General features: G+C 42.4%; 1 protein-coding gene across 2 annotated transcripts in view; it reads right to left on the bottom strand.

The window, feature by feature from the left end:
• ets1 (v-ets avian erythroblastosis virus E26 oncogene homolog 1) overlaps positions 1–16975 on the bottom strand; it is a 110423-nt gene extending 93448 nt beyond the window's left edge. For both annotated transcript variants that reach the window (XM_072238444.1, XM_072238446.1), the window contains exons 1-3: positions 16819–16975; positions 14396–14477; positions 4122–4263 (exon numbers count right to left, since the gene is read on the bottom strand). In XM_072238444.1, coding sequence (XP_072094545.1) covers positions 4122–4263; positions 14396–14464 — 211 coding nt within the window. In that variant the 5' untranslated portion in view covers positions 14465–14477; positions 16819–16975. The remainder of the gene's footprint in view (positions 1–4121; positions 4264–14395; positions 14478–16818) is intronic.
• Between the last annotated feature and the right edge of the window lie 5524 nt (positions 16976–22499).

Here is a 22499-nt window from a genome sequence, read left to right as displayed (position 1 = left end):
CATCAATGGGGCTGAGCTCAAGAGGGTTGAGAGCTTCAAGTTCCTAGGAGTGAACATTGTCAATAGCCTGCCCTGGTCCAAACATGCTGACACAATGGTCAATAAAGCTTACCAGTACCTCTACACCCTCAAGAAGCTAAAGAAATTTGGTATGTCCACTTTGACCCAAGTCAATTTTTATCAATGTACCATAGAAAGCGTCCTATTGATGCATCGTGCTTGATATGGAAACGGCTCTGCCTGTGACCGCAAGTAACTGCAGAGATTTCAGCACATCATGGAAACCATGGACCTCTGAAAGGTTGACTATTTTCCTACATAAATGCTGCCTGACTTGTCGAGTTCCTCCAGCATTTTGAGAGAGTTGCACAAGGTTTCCAGCATCCACAGAATCTCTTGTGTACCTCTCGCTGCAACAGTAAAGCAGCCAGCACGATCAAAAACCCCTCCCACCCTGGACATTCCTTCTTCACCATTCCACCCCCCCCCAACCGAAAGCACAGACCACCAGGCCCAAGCACAGCTTCTACCCACTATTATAAGACTATTGAATAGTTCCCTAGTACAATAAGTTGGACTCTTGACCTCACAATCTACCTTGTTAGAATCTTGGACCTGCACTGCACTTTCTCTTTGCTACGGCACTTTATTCTGCAGTCTTTTATTGTTTCACCTTGTACTACCTCAATGCACTGTTGCAAAAGATTGATCTGTGTGGACAGTATGCAAGACAAGCATATCTCAGTACATGTAACAATAATAAACTAATTTACTAACTTACCTATTTACCCTCAGCTTCCATTACAGAGAGTAAGGTGTTTTCTATAAGGGAAATAGTAAAAGCCCACAGTCTGTTAAACGACCCAGGGTAAATGTAAGCAACAAGAAAGACAATCCAGAAATTTGGTGACACCAAACTTGTGGATTTTGCATGACTGAGAAGACTATCATAGATAATGAATTCCATAGATATAAGCAATTGGTAAAAGGGAGTTAAAAGAGAATATTATCTCATTTTTAAGTTCAAGTTCAGTTTATTGTCATTCATCCGTACACATGTATATGGCCAAATGAATCAACTTTCCTCCAGACCAAGGTGCACAAGGTACATATATTCATACCCTCAACTCAAAGTAATATTACCACAAATAATAAGGTGCATTTATGACAAGCTAAAAAAAAATTGAAAATGCTGGAAATACTCAACAGATCAGGCAGCATCTGTGCAGAGAGATACAATTAATGTTTCTGGTTGAAGTAACACCTTTTAAAGTGATATCAGCCAGCAATACAGAGTTGCAGATACAGAGGGTGTAGATGCTGGAACCCAGAGCAACAGACAATCTGCTGGAAGAACTCAAAGTGTTAAGCAGCATCTGTGGGAGGAAAGATATTGTTGATGCAAGAAATCAGGGTTTCAGCCTGCAATGTTAACAATTCCTTTCCTTTCACAGATGCTGTTTGACCAGCTAAGTGCTTACAGCACATTATTCGTAGAAGTTTTTTGAGCCATTCTGCTTTGTTGTTCTGACCAGGTCAACAATACCAGTAATGTCTTTTTTTAAAGCAAAATACTTTGTTAAAGACGGAAGTTTACCAGACCTTTTGAAGCAGCCATATAAGCTTGATATGCTTTTCTTAAAAGACCAAAAGCCTCATCAAGTTGTGTGACATTACCCACACGTCAAAATGCCTCAAGACTTGGCAGTATATATGATATGATCATATTTCTGGTCTTATTCTGTACGCGATACTTAAATTAATATTCAGTCTACAGCTTTTACAGTGTATGGGAAAATAGAAGGATGTTTCCCTTCCTGTGGAAACAACAGGGTTGTCAATGCTTCAGTTCAAAAACATCCACAGGTTCTAACAGGTACTTCATTCTTAAATATACTCATTGAAACCTACCAAATATTGAATAGACTAGATAAGGTGGATGTGGAGAGGATGTTTCCTATGGTGCAGATGTCCAGAATTAGAGGATACAGCCTCAAAATTGAGGGGTGATCTTTTAGAACAGAGGTAAGGAAGAATTTTTTTTAGCCAGAGAGTAGTGAATCTGTGGAATGCTCTGCCACAGACAGCTGTGGAAAATTGATAGTTTTCTGATCGGTCAGGGCATCAAAGGTTATGGAGAGAAGGCAGGTGTATGGGATTGAGTGGGATCCGCTATCAGCCATGAAAGAATGACAGAGTAAACTTGATGGGCTGAATGGCCTAATTCTGCTCTTATGTCTTATGGAACCATCTCTGAGCTGTGGAAGATAAACTTCAGAACATCAACTTATCCCAGATCCTTTCCTAAAGCATAAGTGGAAGTGGGAGTGGGACCTTCAGCCCCTCGTGCATGCTCACTGTACAATAAAATGGCTGATATTTTACCTCTCACAGCTGTTTTGTGCATTAACCCATATCCCTCGATCTTCTATAAACATTCGTGAATATACTCAGCAACTTTCTTGGTTCAGAATTCCACAGATTCACATATCCAGGTGACGAAACGTTTTCTCATCTCTGTTTTGAATGGGAAACACCCTATTTTGAGAGATATTCTAGATACCCCTGTCAGGGAAATAGCATTTCCACATTTTTTATTGTCAAGCCCTGTAAGAAATTTGTATGTCTCAATGAGGTCACCTCAGTCTTCTAAACCCTAGAGAGTACAGGCCAAGTTTATTTGTTCTATCAATCTGCCATCCCAGACAGCAATCTGGTGAACCTTTGCTGCACTTCCTCTAACTCTAGCTTAATCTTCAGACCAGACCTGTGCACAATACTCTGGATGCAAATCTCACTTTATAATTAGAATGAAAACAGAAAGTGCTGGAAACGCACAACAGGTCAGCTAGCATCTGTGGAGAGAGAAAAAGAGTTAATGTTTCAGAGCAAGGACCCTTCATCAGAATGAAGAAATGAGAAAACATGGTAATTTTATGTTGCAAAATGATGCACAGAAATGAAGAGGTTAGTACTTCTGATAGGATAAGGTAAATTGTTCATATGGTCCCAATATTTCCAGAGGCTATCTATGACCTTATTCACCTATTAACAAAACATTGGAATCAGCTTGGTAAACTTAGTTTCACCTTAGTAGAGATATTCCCTTTCTACTATCCACCCTCCTACAAACCTTTCTGCAATATAGTTTCCCAGTTCTGATAAAAGGTCTTTGATCTGAAATGTTACTTATATTTCTCCTTCCACAGGTGACATTGTTTCCAAAAATATTTTCTTTTTATTTAAAGTTTCTGACATCTGCATTTTTTTTTCTCAATATGATAAGAGAAAAACTATTTTTTGCACTTAAGTCCACTTACAATAGCACCAACATTCTTCATGTCAGATCACCGAGACTCCCTGATGCTCCCTGGAAGTTGCAGTCCCCAACTCAAAAAATAACCCATTTATTGCTTCTCTGTTTTTGGTCCATTAACTAACCTGTATTCTTCATAAATGTATCACTCCCAATTCCATATGCATTACTGTTATTGTACTTTGAAATACACCAAAAACAAGAATTAAAGCAGCATTTTTCTATTCACTGCACAAAAGAGTCTAAACCAGATTAATTTAACTCTACATTTGTCCAGGCTTCCAGGCTCTTCATTCTGAATTTTCTCATTCAAATACCAAAGAAGCCATTGTTTATTTACAGTACTTTCTGGTCTTTTCTGTTGTTTTTTTTTCATTTTAGTTTTATTTAGGATTCTTTGTGAGAGACCTGCATCAGATAGTGAGGATACTTATCAAAGAGATCAGATAATTAAATTCCACAAGAAAATTCATTAACAAAAGGAGGCTTTTTCGAACAGAAACTGTTTGTCACATTGGGAAGAAAGAAAGGAAACAATTATAAGGTACAGAGGACCTGAGAGAGAAAAGGACCAGAGAAAAATAATCTTCAGTGGTGTATGTAAACCTTAATGAAAGATGAATTCAATATACCAAGGAGAAAATCTTTCTCCTTCTGTCCAGTCTTGAATTAAACCCATTTCCAGAGATGAAACGAAGTACTCCAGAATTAAGTCAGGTACATTGCGAGATGGAATTTAAAAATCACTCTTTACCAGGAGTAAGGCAGAGATAACTGACAAGTTATGTCATTGCATATTGCTTACCTGAAGCACAGTACTCATGTCCAGTTGGTACTTCTTGGGCTGCAAGCTCACCCTGCTGTTGGCAGTAAAATCTTTGTTGGTAGCAGTTATCAGGAAATCCTACCATTGATGTGCTTTCATTCACGTCAATAGGGACTTGCTTCTGAAACACAGGAAGCAACTGCTCAGTTAATAGAAAAATACTTCAGATGTATTCATGCATTAGTAACGAACTTCTTATTGGGGAACACAATCCCACTTTGAAGATCCAGTCAGGAAAACTTTAAAATGCTTTTCTATGATGGGACAAGAATCAAATACGATACACAACAGATGCAAAAGATCTTTCCCACAAAGCCAGCAGGTCAAGCAAACCGAATTAATGTACAGTGTAGGTTTAATGCAGAGCCCGTAAAACTCATCTGGGGCAGTTATAATAAATCTTATGTAGAGAACAGAGCTCCTTCACACTGTTCCATTAAATGGTGTCATAAGTATGTAGCCTACATTTGGTAGTGAATAAAGCTCCATCTGCACATTTCTTGCTATGTGTCTCAATCTGAAAGGGGCACCCCTTGTTATTCTTTTGAGACTTTGTTTAAAGTTTCCAGCACATCTGCATCACAGACTAGAATGTTCTTGGGCTCACAAATAAAAGTTGTGAGATAACCTGTCTCCAGCATCAAGATAGACATACTTTGGACCAACAACTGGAACCAGTCAGTTGGATTGTGAGGTATATATTCTACTCTGCATTTACATTGAGAAAGGTGTTGAAGACAGGCCTGTTGTCATGAAGTCTCATTGTCTTAAACACATCTGTTCTGATCATCTTAGGCTGTGCATTAGTCCCTCATTTTTATTTCCCAACACATCAAAGTTGCTGGTGAACACAGCAGGCCAGGCAACATCTCTAGGAAGAGGTACAGTCGACGTTTCAGGCCGAGACCCTTCGTCAGGACTAACTGAAGGAAGAGGGAGTAAGAGATTTGAAAGTTGGAGGGGGAGGGATGGAGCCAAGAGCTGGACAGGTGATTGGCAAAGGGGATATGAGAGGATCATGGGACAGGAGGCCGAGGGAGAAAGACAGTGGGGGGGGGGAAACCCAGAGGATGGGCAAGGGGCAGAGGGACAGAGGGAGAAAAAGGAGAGAGAGAGAGAGAGAATGTGTGTATATAAATAAATAACGGATGGGGTACGAGGGGGAGGTGGGGCATTAGTGGAAGTTAGAGAAGTCAATATTCATGCCATCAGGTTGGAGGCTACCCAGATGGAATATAAGGTGTTGTTCCTCCAACCTGAGTGTGGCTTCATCTTTACAGTATGGGAGGCCGTGGATAGACATATCAGAAAGGGAATGGGACTGGGAGATCCTGCTTTCTCTGGCGGACAGAGCATTTTGCTGAACACCTACACTCTGTCCGCCAGAGAAAGCAGGATCTTCCAGTGGCCACACATTTTAATTCCACATCCCATTCCCATTCTAATATGTCTATCCACAGCCTCCTCTACTGTAAAGATGAAGCCACACTCAGGTTGGAGGAACAACACCTTATATTCCATCTGGGGAGCTTCCAACCTGATGGCATGAACATTGACTTCTCAAACTTCCACTAATGCCCCACCTCCCCCTCGTACCCCATCCGTTATTTATTTATACAGACACACATTCTTTTTCTCTCTCTCTCCTTTTTCTCCCTCTGTCCCTCTGACTATACCCCTTGCCCATCCTCTGGGTTCCCCCCTCCCCCCTTTTCCTTCTCCCTCGGCCTCCTGTCCCATGATCCTCTCATATCCCTTTTGCCAATCACCTGTCCAGCTCTTGGCTCCATCCCTCCCCCTCCTGTCTTCTCCTATCATTTTGGATTTCCCCCTCCCCCTCCAACTTTCAAATCTCTTACTAACTCTTCCTTCAGTTAGTCCTGACGAAGGGTCTCGGCCTGAAACGTCGACTGTACCTCTTCCTAGAGATGCTGCCTGGCCTGCTGTGTTCACCAGCAACTTTGATGTGTGTGGCTTGAATTTCCAGCATCTGCAGATTTCCTCGTGTTTGCCTCATTTTTATTTTGCAGTTTTAACATTGATTAATTGATCTGCAATCAACACTTGTGCTGTTGGACAGAATAATCCATTTCATTAAAAAGGCAGAAAACAGTATTTGTTCATATAGAATGACATAGTCTTTATATCACAGACCATCCTTTTCATCCATCTGCTTTTTATGCTCCACACAAGCCCCTCCAACATATGTAGCTAACCGAATCAGTATATCTCATAATTTCTTTCTTCCTTGGTCCAGTCAGTCCCAATCCCCTCTTTCCTCATGGGCCTGCAAATTCTTTCATTTTAGGTATTCCTCTCGCTCCTTTTGACATTACAGATGAAGCTACCCCTACTACTACCCTGGCAGTGTATTCCTGACCCTCACTGCTCGCTGCACAAAGATGTTTCTGTTCACATCACTTCTGGTTCTTTTGTCAATCATCTTCATTCCACTTACTTCGCCATCTATCTACCTTGTCCGTACAAGACCCCCTCCCAACCTCCTGTTTGAAGAACATCTCAAGCTTTTCCAGTCTATCCATATAACTAAATTTCTTAGAGTTATATTTGCAAATTTCTTCCACATTCTCTCTAAAAGCCGTCACAAGTATGGTGTCCAGAACGTGAACACAATATACCACTTGTTGCCAAATCAAATATTTCATAATAACTTTCTCTCTTAAGAATCTTTCTCCTATTTTAACTCCCAACATCCCACATGCATTTTTCATCACCTTCTCAATTTGCCCTGCCATTTTCCATGGGTGAAGATATATACCCCTAAATTTCTCTGTTCCTGTTCTCTTTTAGAATTATGCCTTCTGATTTATAGAGTTTCTTCCCAGCTTTTTGTCCAAAATGAAACACTTTACGTTTCTCAGCATTAAATGTTGTCTGCCACTTACCAGCCTCTTCCATACACCTGTATTCCTCCAAATATTGTATAAGTTGCAAATTCAGAAATATGAAAATACAAGTCGTTAATATTTTTTCAGAAAAACAGTGGTCTGAGTACAAATCCTGCACTTTCCTTGAGTTTAAAGTACAACCTTCAGTTTGTTTCTTGTTACTTAGCCAAATCTCTATTCATGTCACTACCCTTCTTATTTTACTCCATGCCATTTATTTTGATGTCTATTATGTGACACTTTAACAAATTGCATTTAATTGAACATGATTTGTCTTTAACATGGGCCTGTAACATAGCCTCAAATCTGCTCTACCATTCAATAAGACTGTGGCTGATCTTTTACATCAGAAAAAAGGAACTTTTTAGCAGATAAATGATAAACATTCAATATTCAAAACTGTTTATTATTATATTCCTTGATTTCCTAAGGAACATAGAAAGATGGAACATAATAGCAGGCATAGACAATGGTTGATCAACCACTTTAATACCCTGCTCCTGCCTTCTCCCCATCTCCCTTGGTCCTTTAGCATTAAGCATCTACCACCATCTTGAATACTTTTAATGGACTAGCACCACTGCCTTCTGTAGTAGAGAATTCCACAGGTTCGCCTCCTTCTGGGTTAAAAAATTTATCCAGATCTCAGCTCTAAATGGCATAACTCATATTCTGGTGTTGGGGCTTCAGTTTTTGGGCTCGCTAGTCATTGGGAACTTCCCCCATATCTATTTTTTTCTGTTGGATCCCAACCAGGAATCAGTCTCGTAAACATTTGTTGCACTCACTCCACGGCAAGAATACACTTCTTCAGATTTTCCTGTCCTCTTGCACCAGTCCTGACTCAATAAATGCTTGGAAGGAAACAAGCAGAAACCTCAACAATTTCTCTCTTTGTCAGTAATATGGACAAAGTGGTTTATCCACATTAAGTGGAACTCACCTGTCTATTCTTCACAAATATTTAGCCCTTCCAGAAACTTCCTTTGCTGAGACTTTAGCAACTTCTTCCTTAGAAAACAGTGATGTATAGTACTCATTTATTACCGAAATCATGTCCTATTAACTCCATGGGTAGATGTTATCTTCGGTCTCCGATCTGCTTCATCTTTTCTCTCATGACTTTTATCCTGTTCATATGCCTTTTTAAATCTCTATCTTGTTGGGCATCCAGTGAGCTCTGGCTGTAATTTCTCCACCTTCTCCCTCATGGCAAATCTGAGAAGATCCAGGTTGTGGGCATCTCCCTGATGTCCTCATTGGATTTGTTAGGGATTAGCTCATATTTATAGCGACTAACTTTGAACTGTTCCTCATGTCAAAATACTCTGCATTAACTCTGTGATACTATTTCAACTTTCAGTCAAGATAATTAAAAACATTATTCTTATCTCTTTTATGCTAATTAGTCATTTACTTAAGCACGTACAAACCAGAAACAGAGTCATTCTGTCCCTCAAGCATGTTCCACCATTTTACTTCAAATGCCAAGAGTTTCCTACTCAAACTCTGGTTCCTTTAACATCCAGAGACTGATCTACGGTGCCTTGAAAAAGTACTTATCCCCCAACCCTTTGTTCACATAAATGAGAATTACAACCAGGAATTTTATCAATTTAACTGAGAATTTTAATTTGTGAGTCACATGCTCCTTTTTTCCCCCACAGTAGAACCCCCAAAAAACAGGGAAAATTGTGAAGCATGAAAAACCAAAAATTCAAAAACTGAACTGTCAGCAGTTCAAAAAGTATTCATCCCCTTTTGCTCAGTACTTAGTTGAACCACCTCTCGCCACTATTACACTCCCTGGTCATTTATGGGAACAAAGTGTTGGGTACTGAATACTTTTTCAAGGCACTGTATCTACTTGAATACAATTAATCACTGATCTTTCATAGCATTCTGGAGAACAGAATTCATAAGATTTACACACTCTGAAGAATTTTTTCTTCCTTTCTGTCCCAAACAGCCCAACCCCTATTTTGAGACTGTAAATCACTTTCACTGTCTCTCTAGCTAAGGGAAAAATACTTCCCACATCTACTCTATCAAGCACAAGTATTTTGTATGCTTCAACATACTCTTATTCTTTAGGCCCTAGAATGAAGCATTTGCCAACTCATTCTCTCCTCGTGGACTAGTCAGCCGAGGAATGAGACTGATAAATCTCCACAGCATTCTCTCAAAAGCAATATCTCCTTTCTTAGGTAAGAAGACACAAACTGCACACAATCTCCCAAGTAAAGTCTAACCACAGCCCAACATAAATGTAAAAAGGCATGTTTATTCTTGTACTCAAATATTCTTGCAATAAAGGTCAATATAACATTTGCCTCAAAAGCAAGAAAGTCGCTTTGAACATCAACATTTCTTAGACTCTCACCATTTAAAAACATTCAGCATTACTGTTCTCTCTACTAAAGTGAATAACCTCATATCTTCCACAATGTGCTCCATCTGCTGCTTTTCATCATTATGATCATTAGCATTTTCACTACATCAGCAAACCTGGAAGTATTCTGATCATAACTACTATTCTGAAAATATCGCACCAGTTTTCTGGCCCCTCCCCACTCCTGCTAATTAGTTCCACACAAAATGATTCTCATTCTGCACCACAATCTCCAAATCCCGGTTCTTTTCTGAAGGATACACTCTAGTAAGAGTGCTTACCTAACTTCCCTTTTGCCTGTCCTACTTAAATGTCAAAATACTCTGGAATATTTAGCTTCCAGCTTTGGCCACAATGCAGTTACATTTCTGTGATGGCAATGAGTCACATCTATTTACAACAATTTTTGCTGTTAATTTATCCATCTCCTTGCACCTGCAGCTTGTGTTTTTTTGAAACATGGTGCCTTTAGATCCAACTTCTAACAATTTGATTTGCTGAACACTGACCCTAATCGCTGTTTGCTTTTGTTTCAGACACTGACTTACTGAATGTGGCTTATATTTATAACTTCCACTTCCAACTTTGTTACTCTTCCTCCTGCCTACTCTTGCAGTTTCCATGCCCAATCAAGCTAAGTTAAACCCTCCTGCAAGTCACAAACTCCACTGGAAGGAATTGGTCCTGGATTTGTTATGATGTCCTGGACCTGATCCCACTTGCCATAGAAACAATCTCAAAATCTCAGAAATGTAAAGCTCTCCAACCTTTAGCCACAAATTTAGTTACTATATCCTACTATTTCTGTACTTGTTAGGAAATGGCACTGGATTTAATCATGAAATTATTTCCTGTGAGGTCCACTTGGTCTCTTTCCTAACTCTAAAACCTACCAACATCAATGGCAACTCTGCTTCCTTCAACATCTAATGTCCAATGTGCCTTCAGCTACTGAAAAATCCCTCAAACACACATTGGTTCAAAACATATATTTTAGCATATAAATTCAAATTGGTCAGTTCACTGATGAGTATTGGTCCAATGCACAGGGATTTCCAGTGGTTAGTGAGCAATTTAAGAGAGTCTTCCCATTGGTCTCTGGCATTGTCTCTTTTCTAACCCCAGGGAATTTAAATGGAGATATATGAGCTATTACAAATTTGGGGACATTGTGTAATTATTATGCTGACCAATTGTATCCTAACTGATGACATTAAAATAAAGCAATTATTTTTTATACTTATTCTCCAAAATCATTCCAGTATACCTTCTAAGTTCAACAATTTTGGATCTTCTGGACCGCCTGCTATCCCCTCAAGCCACTGGTAAACCTATAGTAATTAATACTATAGTAATGCCTGTACACATTAAAGCACAGTGGAAAAGCAGGGAAATAGAAGTTGGATGGTGCTCAAAAATATGTGCAGAAGTCTGAGCGTATGAATTCAGAAGTCTGAATGTGTGAATAATCCACACGCAAACAACATGGCATAGAAAGCTCCCCTCATTATCATGATAGCAGAATTTGGCTTTTAGCAATCACTGTTTCAAAGTCAAAGTCAAAGTAAATTTATTATCAAAGTACATGTATGTCACCATGTACTAGCTTGAGATTCATTTTCTTACAGGCATTTACTGGAAAGTAAAGCAATACAATAGAGCTTATGAAAAACTACGTACAAACAAATTTGACAGATAACAGATGTGCAAAGGAAGACAAATCATGCAAATAAAATAAAGTAATACTTAGAACATGAGTTGTATAGTTCTTGAAAGTGACCCTACAGATTATGGAATCAGTTCAGTGTTGAGGTGGGTGAAGTTAACCAGGCTGGTTCAGGAGCCTGAAGTTTGTCGGGTAATAACTGTTGCTGAACTTGGTGGTGTGGGACTTGAAGCTCGAAACCTCACCTCTGCCTGATGGTAGTATTGAGAAGACAGCATGGTGTCGATGGTGGGGGAGCTTGATGATGGATGCTGCTTTCTTGTAGCAGCTCTCTTTGTAAATGTGCTCAATGGTGGGAAGGGCTTTATTGCATTAGTGCACACCCTTGGGTGCAATTCAGTGAATAGCTGGCACAAGCTGAAGCTTACTTATGCTAATTGAGGTCATGCCAATATCTGTTAAAGAGGATCTCCTTACTGCCTGCAAACACTAGTGGAAGATGCTGAGATTGTGGGAGTCCATGATGGCACACACAAGAACAAGCTACCAGACTTCAGCAGACACCTCTGAATGCTTTTGGAGGTTAAAGTGAAGAGAATAGAAGCACTCAGAATGCAGCTAATCCAGGTCCATCGCTTGTGTTAGAGATCAACCGGAGGTGACAAACACCAAGGACGTGAAAATAGCGTTGTAACAATCTCATCTAAATGATGGCAGTTGGTGTCACCTGAAGACGGGTCCAGAAATTACCTTTGTGGCCATCTATAGCCTCTTCCACCACATCAGCATTAACATCAGCCTGGGGATGACTGCACGAGAATGAAAAAGAGGCAAAGCCAAACAGACAAGCTGCATGGAGCTGCACAAGGGTGACTTGTCAAAGACTGCACGGCTTACGTATTCTTGAATTTTGTTGATCAGATACAGAGACAGAGAGAACAGAGTGTGGGAACTGTGGTGGAATGAGGAATAGATATGTTTCTTTTTACCTTTGCATAGGATGCAGATGTCATAACCTAGACAGTATGTAAAGACCCCACCTAACATGCCCTTGAATAGCACTGCTTGTACTTACCTAATCAGGCAGCACTTGTGGCAAGGGAAACAGAGTTAACTTTTCAACTGTTACGCTCCAACCTCATCAACCTGAAAAATGCTTGGGGAATAAACCTTCCTGGGCACAGCCTCTTGCCTTTACCAGAAAGGAGGCTTGCCTTTGGCCTCTCTCCTCTTTGTCCTTCTTGTGCTAGAAACTCATGAGAGACCAGGACAAAAATATTTTTCTTAGATAGAAACATGCCTTCACCTTGCAATATGCAAAATACTCCAATGTTTCCAATTGTTCCAAGACTCTGCATTGACTGATTCCACTAAGTTCAACTCTGAATGATCTGGTCAAGCTTGCAAATAATTGATGATCACTTATAAATCTCAGAGCGGAGCTTGTCGTTTTATTCAGACCTCCTTCCCTGTATGTGATTACACAGGGTGCTGACTATTTCCTGAAATCAATTTGTTCCAGAATGAGGATTGGCATTGTCCCTGGGTGCTATATGCACAAAATTGCTGGATTGAAAATACAATTCTCATCAATAAACTGAAATTCTCATTAGACAAGCTGCCTTATATATAGTTTTTACCATTCAATAGAATCAGAATCAGGTTTATTATCCAGCTTGTGACATGAAATTTGTTAACTTAGCAGCAGCAGTTCAATGCAATACATAATCTAGCAGAGAAAAAAATAATAATAATTAAAATAAAACATAATAAATAAACAAGTAAATCAATTACATGTATTGAATAGATTTTTTAAAATGTGCAAAAACAGAAATACTGTATATTAAAAAAGTGAGGTCGTAACCAAAGCTTCAATGTCCATTTCTTGAAAATACTTCACTAGTGTAAAAAAAGAATGGCCATTTTGCTTTGCCACACTTCCTATAACACAAAGGACTCCACTTTTGCATATTATGTTCCCACTATTTGTTCTCTAAACCAACCTATATTCCTCCGCAGATTCTTAATATTTGTCCCATTTGACTTTCCCACCCAGCTTCGTATCATCAACAAAGCTGGACACTTTGCTCTCTTCCCTTTCTCCTTCCTTATCAATAGAGATTCTGAAAAGCTGAGGCCACCATCATTGATTTGAGGGCCCATTATTGGTTCTCATGCACATCCATCATGTAGCTTGCCACACAGAAAATGTTACCTGTGTTCTGAACTTTAACTACAGCAGGCGGTGAAAAAGGCGAATGGTATGCTGGCATTTATAGCAAGAGGATTCGAGTACAGGAGCAGGGAGGTACTACTGCAGTTGTACAAGGCCTTGGTGAGACCACACCTGGAGTATTGTGTGCAGTTTTGGTCCCCTAATCTGAGGAAATACATCCTTGCCATAGAGGGAGTATAAAGAAGGTTCACCAGATTGATCCCTGGGATGGCAGGACTTTCATATGAAGAAAGGCTGGATGAACTAGGCTTGTACTCGTTGGAATTTAGAAGATTGAGGGGGGATCTGATTGAAACGTATAAAATCCTAAAGGGATTGGACAGGCTAGATGCAGGAAGATTGTTCCCGATGTTGGGGAAGTCCAGAACGAGGGGTCACAGTTTGAGGATAAGGGGGAAGCCTTTTAGGACTGAGATTAGGAAAAACTTCTTCACACAGAGAGTGGTGAATCTGTGGAATTCTCTGCCACAGGAAACAGTTGAGGCCAGTTCATTGGCTATATTTAAGAGGGAGTTAGATATGGCCCTTGTGGCTATGGGGATCGGGGGTATGGAGGGAAGGCTGGGGCGGGGTTCTGAGTTGGATAATCAGCCATGATCATACTGAATGGCAGTGCAGGCTCAAAGGGCCGAATGGCCTACTCCTGCACCTATTTTCTATGTTTCTATGTTTCTACTCCTCAAACTATAATAAAACATTATCCTTGACAAAATGGTTTCTTAATTCATATAGCAATCTTTTATATCAATTGCCATTTGAAAGTCCAGATAGTGTAGTGTAATCACTGGTTCTCCCTTATCCAGTAATATATATATATAGAGAGATATCCTGAAAATACTCTACTCGACTAGTGAACTATGATTTTTCTTTCATTAAATCAGGGAAATCTGCTCAGTTTTCAAAAAGCTCTCTTAAAATGTTTTTAATATTGAGTACATGTTGGGGCTCTGAGAGAGCTCATTTTGTTTTTGTGCCTGCAGTGTATGCTTTAACTACCCACAACCTCTCAGATCTCCAACAAGAGGCTGCCCAGATATCTGTACAACTTACCATCTGTCCAATGGAAAGCAGAGGGTAGGAACTGCAGCTTCCCGTCATTACTTCTGGGTAATAATTCATCTTTAAGGTCTGCCTAAAAGCACAAGAAGCAAAAGGTCTTTTTTAAATTGTTGGATCCTCTGATCGTCCGCAGGGAAGGAAGCAGAAAAAACAATTTATTCTTATTTCACAATTTATATTTTTTTCTTAATGGATTGCTCTCAATCTTTTGCAGAGATTTGTATCAAAATTTAAGTATGACAGTCAGTCATCACCTGCTTTCTGGCAATAGCTACCCACTTTACTGATAATGACATGATAGCCTGTTGGTCTTATGGGAAAATGAGGTTGAGTGGAATAATAAATCACCCATGGTGAGCGGAGCAGATTTGATGGGCCAAGTGGCCTAATTCTGTTCCTCTGTTTTATGGTCTTAACCAAAATTAGTGTTTGTTGTTATTAATATAACTGCAGTAATAAAGCACAGGGTCACGGTGAGGTGAGCGGTGATTTGCTTTGTCCGTACTGCTGCAGTCGCTGCAGCCGAGACTGTCACTCCTGTGTGGGCCTCTACAGCCACAACAGACACTGCTCTACCAACACAGACTGAAGCAAGACTTTCCAGGCACAGATCCATGGTCTCGCGAGACTAAAGGATGCCACCAGCACTTGCTGCTAACATGAACAGGGAACATACAATGTGACTGTCATAGATACCACCTGAATCTAAGTGTTTAACCAGCATATTGCAGAACTGGCACCACTTCCTGTTCCATCCACTCAGAAGATGACCAGATTGGTGGAACAGCTTTCCAAAATCTGAGCTCGCCATCTTTTGATGTCTTCTGCAAGGTTCCAGGTCACAGGGAAGTTTCCAGTCTATACATTAGAGAGGACAAACTCACTCAGCTCTGCTGAGCTCAAGGAAGGGTCAAGGTCTCCAGGATGTGGGGTTGGGGATGGCACCTGCCTCTCCCTATAATGAGCTAAAATACCAGAGATATTCTGGGAAAGAAGGTAAAATTCCACTGAAGTGATGTTTCACACTTTTTAAGGTTGGGTGTAGGTGAGAGATAATTCCCTGTTTCAAAAACACACACAGCCAAGAGACATCAGCAAAGGTGTCCACGTCAATCACCTATGAAACAACAGAGATGAGAGACCCTGTGTGACCTCCTCTATGGTGGTGCCTAGTGAGCAGCGTTGTCAAGACCATTGGGGCTGCCTTTCAGCTGTATATTGACATGGACAAACTGATACACACAGCTTGAATCATGCACAATGATTCACACACTCTGCCATGTGCAATGATTCATATGTTCTACTCTGCATAGTGACTGACGTAGGAAGAATAACTGGCAGAGATACTTTCCTACCATTAGTGCCCATTGTTCACAATGATTAATACATATTGTTCAGTTATGCACAGATTAATGTCAATTACCCTGGATTTTATCATTCCTCCACTGGCCGCCTTGCCTTCAACTGCAAGAACCCCCAATCCGAAATTCCTCCGTAATCCCCTCCACCTCCCTTTCTGCCTGAAAGATGTTTCTATAAACCTGTTTATTTACAGCAAATTTTTGGATATCTGCCCATTAATTCCTTATGAGTCTTTGCTGTCTATTTGTCCACTTGCACTGAACTTTCTCTGTAATACTATATCTTATATTCTGTTGTGTTTTATCTTTCTTGTTGTACTACCTTGGTATAAGCGTGTACGACATGTTCGGTCCAGATGGCAAGCAAATAGAAATTTTCCACTGCATTTCGGTACATTTGATAATAATAGACTAATTGTCGTGTTGAAATATGTTCGATAATGCTCCTGTAGTGTACCTTAGGATGTCTTGCTAAGTTAAAGGTGGCTTGTGCAAACAAATCCTTTTTGCTCAGAATAATATATATGCCAGTTTAAACACCAGACGAATTCTGCGGACCACAGTCCCTTGTACACTCTGCGCTTCACGGTCACGACTTGTGCATCGTCATTAGCACAGTGTTGCCCGGTGTGCTGTGATTGACCAATGCGCTCGTTGCCGGATCAGTACATACACTGGTGCATTAAGGACTGATGCGGATTCTGTTGTTTACCGTCAACGTTGCGTGCTGCTCATTTTGTTGTAACTGATGTACGCAAATTTGCGCACAGCGGTTGATATAATCGTGCACAGCTGTGGGGGGGACTGATGCGCTGGGACTTTCCCAATGCACATTGGTTTTCTGGAGGCGACGCGCTATGCCTTGCATCAGATCGGGCTATCCCGCCTTCAGTTCGAGAGTTTAAGTTCAGTGAACCTGCAGGAGGGAACTCTAGACTATACTAACACCCATCCAGGATTATTAAACCACAGCAGCAGAGGTATTGAAACAAAAGACCATTCCACATTCATCTCCGCGTTTGCGACAAAGCAGAAACGTTGAACAGCTTGTACCTGGAGGCTCAGTGCGTTGATTGGTCCCGCGGCGGCCGAAGTCCTCTCCCTGCGCACTGTGGAGATGGCTGACCGAGGTGATCACAATCCCTCACCCACTTGCCCTGCCTGCACCGCAGCCCTCGCCTCGCCTCTCACCAGCCTGTAAATCCTCGGGGCCACAGTGTTCGGGACAGTGCAGGACTCCACCTATTTAACCACCCGTTGTCATTTACATCACGTCCTACCGGATTCCAACCTTCCTGAGACAGGAATTGTGACCCACCCGAGACTGTTCTGGTCACAAATGCTTCGGCATGTTCACGATTCAGTGTCACACAACCAGAAATATCATTGTCAGAGGAAATCCACTCTAGGTCCAAATTATGACAATTTGATTGCTGAAACATTTAAGGACAAACAAGAGCCCTGTGCACAACAGACAAGCGATTTTGGAAACCAAGTGAGGAGGAAAAAACTGCGACCAGGCGCTAAGTGAGAAGAATGGAAGATCGGAATGGTAATCCATGTGTGGAGCCAAAAGAGATGGGGGAGATAGTAAATGATTTTTTTTTTTTGCGTCTGTATTTACTCAGGAAAGGGACCCAGAGTCCACAAAAGTGAGGCAAAGCAGCATCAACCACATGGGCCCTATACAGATTACAAGGGAGGAGGTGTTTGTTGTCCTAAGGCAAATTAGGGTGGATAAATCCCCAGGGCCTGACAATGTGTTCCCTCGGACACTACAGGAGGCAAGTGCAGAAATTGTTGGGGCCCTAGCAGATATACTTGAATCATTCTTAGCGATTGGTGAGGTACCAGAGGATTAGAGGATAGCCAATGTTGTTCCACTGTTTAGGACAGGCTCTAAAAATAGACCAGGAAGTTACAGACCTGTGAGCCTGACAACAGTAGTGGGAAAGTTATTGGAAGGTACTCCAAGGTGCCAGATATATGAGCATTTGGATAGACAGGGAATGATTAAGGATAGTCAGCATGACTTCCTGAGTGGTAGGTCATGTCTAACAAAGTTCAAAGTATATTTATTATCAAAGTATGTATACATTATACAACCTTGAGATCTGTCTCCTAAGAGGCAGCCACGAAACAAAGAAACCCAAAAGAACCCATATAACATATAAGAACATTGGACACCCAACGTGCAGAGAGAGAGAAAAAAACTGCAAGCAAATAGCTTTCTGAAGTTCACAAGAGAGGCCCATAGCTCAGTGTAGCTCAGCGCAGAGCCGAGTAATCCTTGTCGAGCAGCGATTTGAATCAGTCCATCCCTTGCCTAGGGCCCGGACACACTGATCTTTTTTAATCTGGCCAGGTGCATAAATTGATGACCAAACATCGGGTTCAATTGCCTTGACATGCTCTGGAGCCTGGACTTCACCACTTCAATTCAGCCAAAAAACACATTTTCTGATTCAGCACAGCGCTTAAATCTCTGTCCAAACCTTGAGTTCAGTCAAATCAGTACAACTTAATCGGTAACCAATCTTATAGAATTTTTTGAGGATGTTACCAGGCAAGTCGATGAAGTCAAGGCCAATGGATACAGTCTACATGGACTTAGTAAGGCACTTGACAAGGTCCCGCACAGGAGATTGGTCAAGAAAGTTCAATCGCTCAGCATTCAAGATGGGGTAGTAAATTGGATTCGACATTGGCTTTGCAGAAGTCAGAGAATGGTAGTAACACACACAAAATGCAAGGAGAACTTAGCAGACCAGGAAGCATCTATAGAAAATAGTAAACAGTCTTCATTTCAGGCCAAGACCCTTCATCAGGACCCTTCATCAAGATGAGAAGTCAGAGTCAGAAGGGAAGAGGGGAGGAAGAAATTGTCATAAGGGGGGTGCTGGGGGTGGACCCAAATGCAAGACACAGACACTGAAGTACTAGGAACAGGACTTGACAAGAGACTAGAGTTAGGGACATGACTGTATGCAGACTAGGAGCTGGGACAAGAACACAGACTTGGGCTAGGACATTGGGTTCCTCGAGGCTTGGGTTCTGACTCCAGGCCAGAGACTGGACAAGGACCCAGAACCTGGGTCTTGACTCGGGCTTGGAGTCCAGAACTAGGCGAAGGCATGATGTGGTCTTGGGAGACAGGCCTAGGCGAGGCGACAGGACAGAACGAGACTCCTGGGCAAGACGAGGGAACTCCAGCACAGGACGAAGCACATGAACAGGACGAGAGCACAAAGCCTTGACTTGGACAGGATGAGGTTCTTGGACATGGCTTGGACAGGACGAGGGAACTCCAGCACTGGGCTGGACGAGGCACATGGACAGGACGAGAACACGAAACCTTGCCTTGGTCTTGGGAGACAGGAACGAAGAACACAGAGCTTTGGTCTTGGGAGAGAGGAACGCAGAACATAGAGCCTTAGTCTTGGAAGACAAGAATGCAGAACATAGAGCCAGGACCCCTCCTTGGGAACAGGACGTAGGGTCAGGACTCATACTCAAAATGCTGAGCACAACAAGACAGCTCCCAACACAAGGTAGCAGCAAACAGCCAGACCTACCTAGCAAAGGCATGGACACAGAGACAGTCCCCAACTCAAGGTAGCAGCAAACAGCCAGACCTACATAGCGAAGGCATGGACACAGAGACAGTTCCTTATCTAGACACAGCAAGGCTCCAGTTTTGCTCTGGCAGTAGAACCTGACAGCAATACAGGCAAGGTTGCAGGCAAGGCTTCAGAAAGAATGGGAAGGGAACAGTCCAGCAAATGAAGCTGAACCCAAGAGCTATTTATGTAGCCAGCCCAAAATCAGAATCATGTGCCTCAATTAAGGCACACAACAGGATAAGGGAAAACTGGGAATACAGATCGATGGACTGGACCGTGAACCGGCATGTGGACTTCACGGACCGGACCATGACAGAGATACAAGGTGGGAGGTGATAGATGAATCTAGGAGGGGGGAGGGGTGAAGTAAAGAGCAAGAAAGTTGTTTGTTGAAATAGATACAGGGCTGGAGAAGGGGGAATCTGATAGGAGAGGACCGAAGACCATGGAAGAAAGGGAAGGTGGAGGAACACCAGAGGGAGGTGATGGACAGGGAAGGTGATAAAGTGAAAGAGGGAAGTGGGAATGGGGAATGTTGAAGCGGTGGGGGGGCATTACCAGAAGTTTGAGAAATCAATGTTTAGGTTGGAGGCTACCCAGACTAAATAAGGTGTTGCTCCTCCAACCTGAGTATGATCTCATTTCGACAGTAGAGGAAACCATGGACTGACATGTCAGAATGGGAATGGGAAGTCGAACTAAAATGGGTGGCCACTGGGAGATCCTGCTTTTTCTGGCAGAGCTTTGGCGCTCAGTGAAGCGGTCTCCCAATCTATGTTGGGTCTCAGTGATATACAGGAGGCCACACCAGGAGCACCAGGTACAGTAGATGACCCCAATAGATTCATAGGTGAATTGTTGCCTCACCTGGAAGGACTGCTTGGGGACCTGAATAGTAGTGAGGGAGGAGGTGTATGGGCAGGTGTAGCACTTGTTCCACTTGCCAGGATAAGTGCCAGAAGGGAGACCAGAGAGGAGGGACAGTGGACAATGGAGTCACACAGGAAGCAATCCCTGTGGAAAGCAAAAAGTGGGGGGTGGGGTGGGGGTAGGGAATGATATGCTTGGTTGTGGGATCCCATTGGAGATGGTGGAATTTACAGAGAACTATGTGCTGGACACAGAGGCTGGTGGGGTGGTAGATTAGGACAAGAGGAAACCCATCCTTGGTGGGCTAAGGAGATGTCCTGATATCTTCTCTCTTCAAAGAGAGCAACTTCCCTTCCTCCACCATTAATGGTGCCCTCACCCACATCTCTTCCATTTCACGCATGCCAACTCTAACCCTACCAAGGAGAGGGTTCCTTTGGTGGGGTGGTAGGTGAGGACAAGAGGAACCCTATCCCTGGTGGGGTGGAGGGAGGGTGGGTTAGGGCAGATGTGTTTAATATGGAATAGAAGAAGGTGAGGGCAGCATTTATCATAGAGGAAGGGAGGTCCCTTTCTTTGAAGAAACAGGACATCTCCTTAGCCCACCAGGGATAGGGCTACTCTTGTCCTCGCCTACAACTCCACCTGCCTCCGTGTTTCTCCATAACTTCCGCCATCTCCAATGGGATCCCACCACCAATCACAACTTTCCTTTCCTCCCCACCACTTTCTGGTTTTGCAGGGATCGCTCCCTAAATGACTCCCTTGTCTATTCGTCCCTCCCCACTGATCTCCCTCCTAGCACTTATCCTTGCAAGCAGAACAAATGCTACACCTGCCCCTACACCTCCTCCCTCACTACCATTCAGGGCCCCAACAGTCCTTCCAGGTGAGGTGACACTTCACCTGTGAGTCTGTTGGGGTCATTTACTGTATCTGGTGCTCCCGGTGTGGCCTCCTGTACATTGGTGAGACCTGACGTAGATTGGGAGACTGCTTCGCCGAGTCTGTCAGAAAAAGTGGGATCTCCCAGTGCCACCCATTTTAACTCCACTTCCCATTCCCATTCCAACATGTCAGTCCATGGCCTCATCTATTGCTGCAATGAGGCCACATTCAGGTTGGAGGAACAACACCTTATATTCTATCTGGGTAGCTCCAACCCGATGGAGTGAACATCGATTTCTCAAACTTCCGGTAATGGCTCCTCTACCCCTCTCCTTCTCCATTCCCCATTTCCCTCCCTTACCATATCTCCTTACCTGCTCATCACCTCCCTCTGATGCTCCTCCCCCCTTTTCTTTCTTCCATGGCCTTCTGTCCTCTCCTATCAGATTCCCCCTTCTCCACCCCTTTATCTCTTTCACTAATCAACTTCCTAGTTCTTTACTTTACTCCTCTCCCTCTCCCGGTTTCACCTATTACGAACTTCCTTATACTTCTTCCTACCGCCCCCACCCCCCATCTTCTTACTCTGCCCTGTCATCTTTTTTCTCCAGTCCTGATTAAAGGTTTCAGCCTGAAATGTTGACTGTATTCTTTTCCCTGGATGGTGCCTGGCCTGCTGAGTTCCGCCAGCATTGTGTTGGTGTGGCTTGGATTTTCAGCCTTTGCAGATTTTTTCTTGTTAGAGAGGGGTAATAGATGATTGCCTCTCTGATTGGAGTTCTGTGACTAGTGGTGCGCCACAGGGATTGGTGCTAGGTCTTTTGTTGTTTGTCATCTATATCAATGATCTGGATCAGCAAATTTGCAGATGACAGCAAGACTGGGGGAGTAGTGGACAGCAAGGAAGACAATCATGGATCTGGGCCAGCTGGAAAAATGGGCTGAAAAATGGCAGATGGAATTTAATGCAGACAAGTGCAAAGTGGTGCATTTTGGTAGGAGCAACCAGGGCAGGTCTTACACAGTGAACAGTACGGTATTGAGGACTGCGGCGAAGCAAATGGATTGGGGAACATAGGCCCATAATGCATTGAAAGTAGATAGGCTCGTAAAGAAAGCTTTTGACACATTGATTGGCCTTCATAGATCAATGTATTGAGTACAGGAGATAGAATGTTATGTTGAAGTTCTATAAGACGTTGGTGAGGCCTAATTTGGAGTATTGTGTGCATCTACCCACAGAAAAGCTGTAAATCAGTTTGAAAGAGCACAGAGAAAGTTTACAAGGATGTTGCTGGGTCCGGAGGACCTGAATTATAAGGAATGATTGAATAGGTTAGGATCTTATTCCTT

This window comes from Mobula birostris, chromosome 20 (genome assembly GCF_030028105.1).
Source record: "Mobula birostris isolate sMobBir1 chromosome 20, sMobBir1.hap1, whole genome shotgun sequence".
NCBI classification, from domain to species: domain Eukaryota; kingdom Metazoa; phylum Chordata; class Chondrichthyes; order Myliobatiformes; family Myliobatidae; genus Mobula; species Mobula birostris.
Note: the sequence above shows the minus strand (reverse complement) of the source record. Positions and strands in the feature narration are given on the sequence as shown.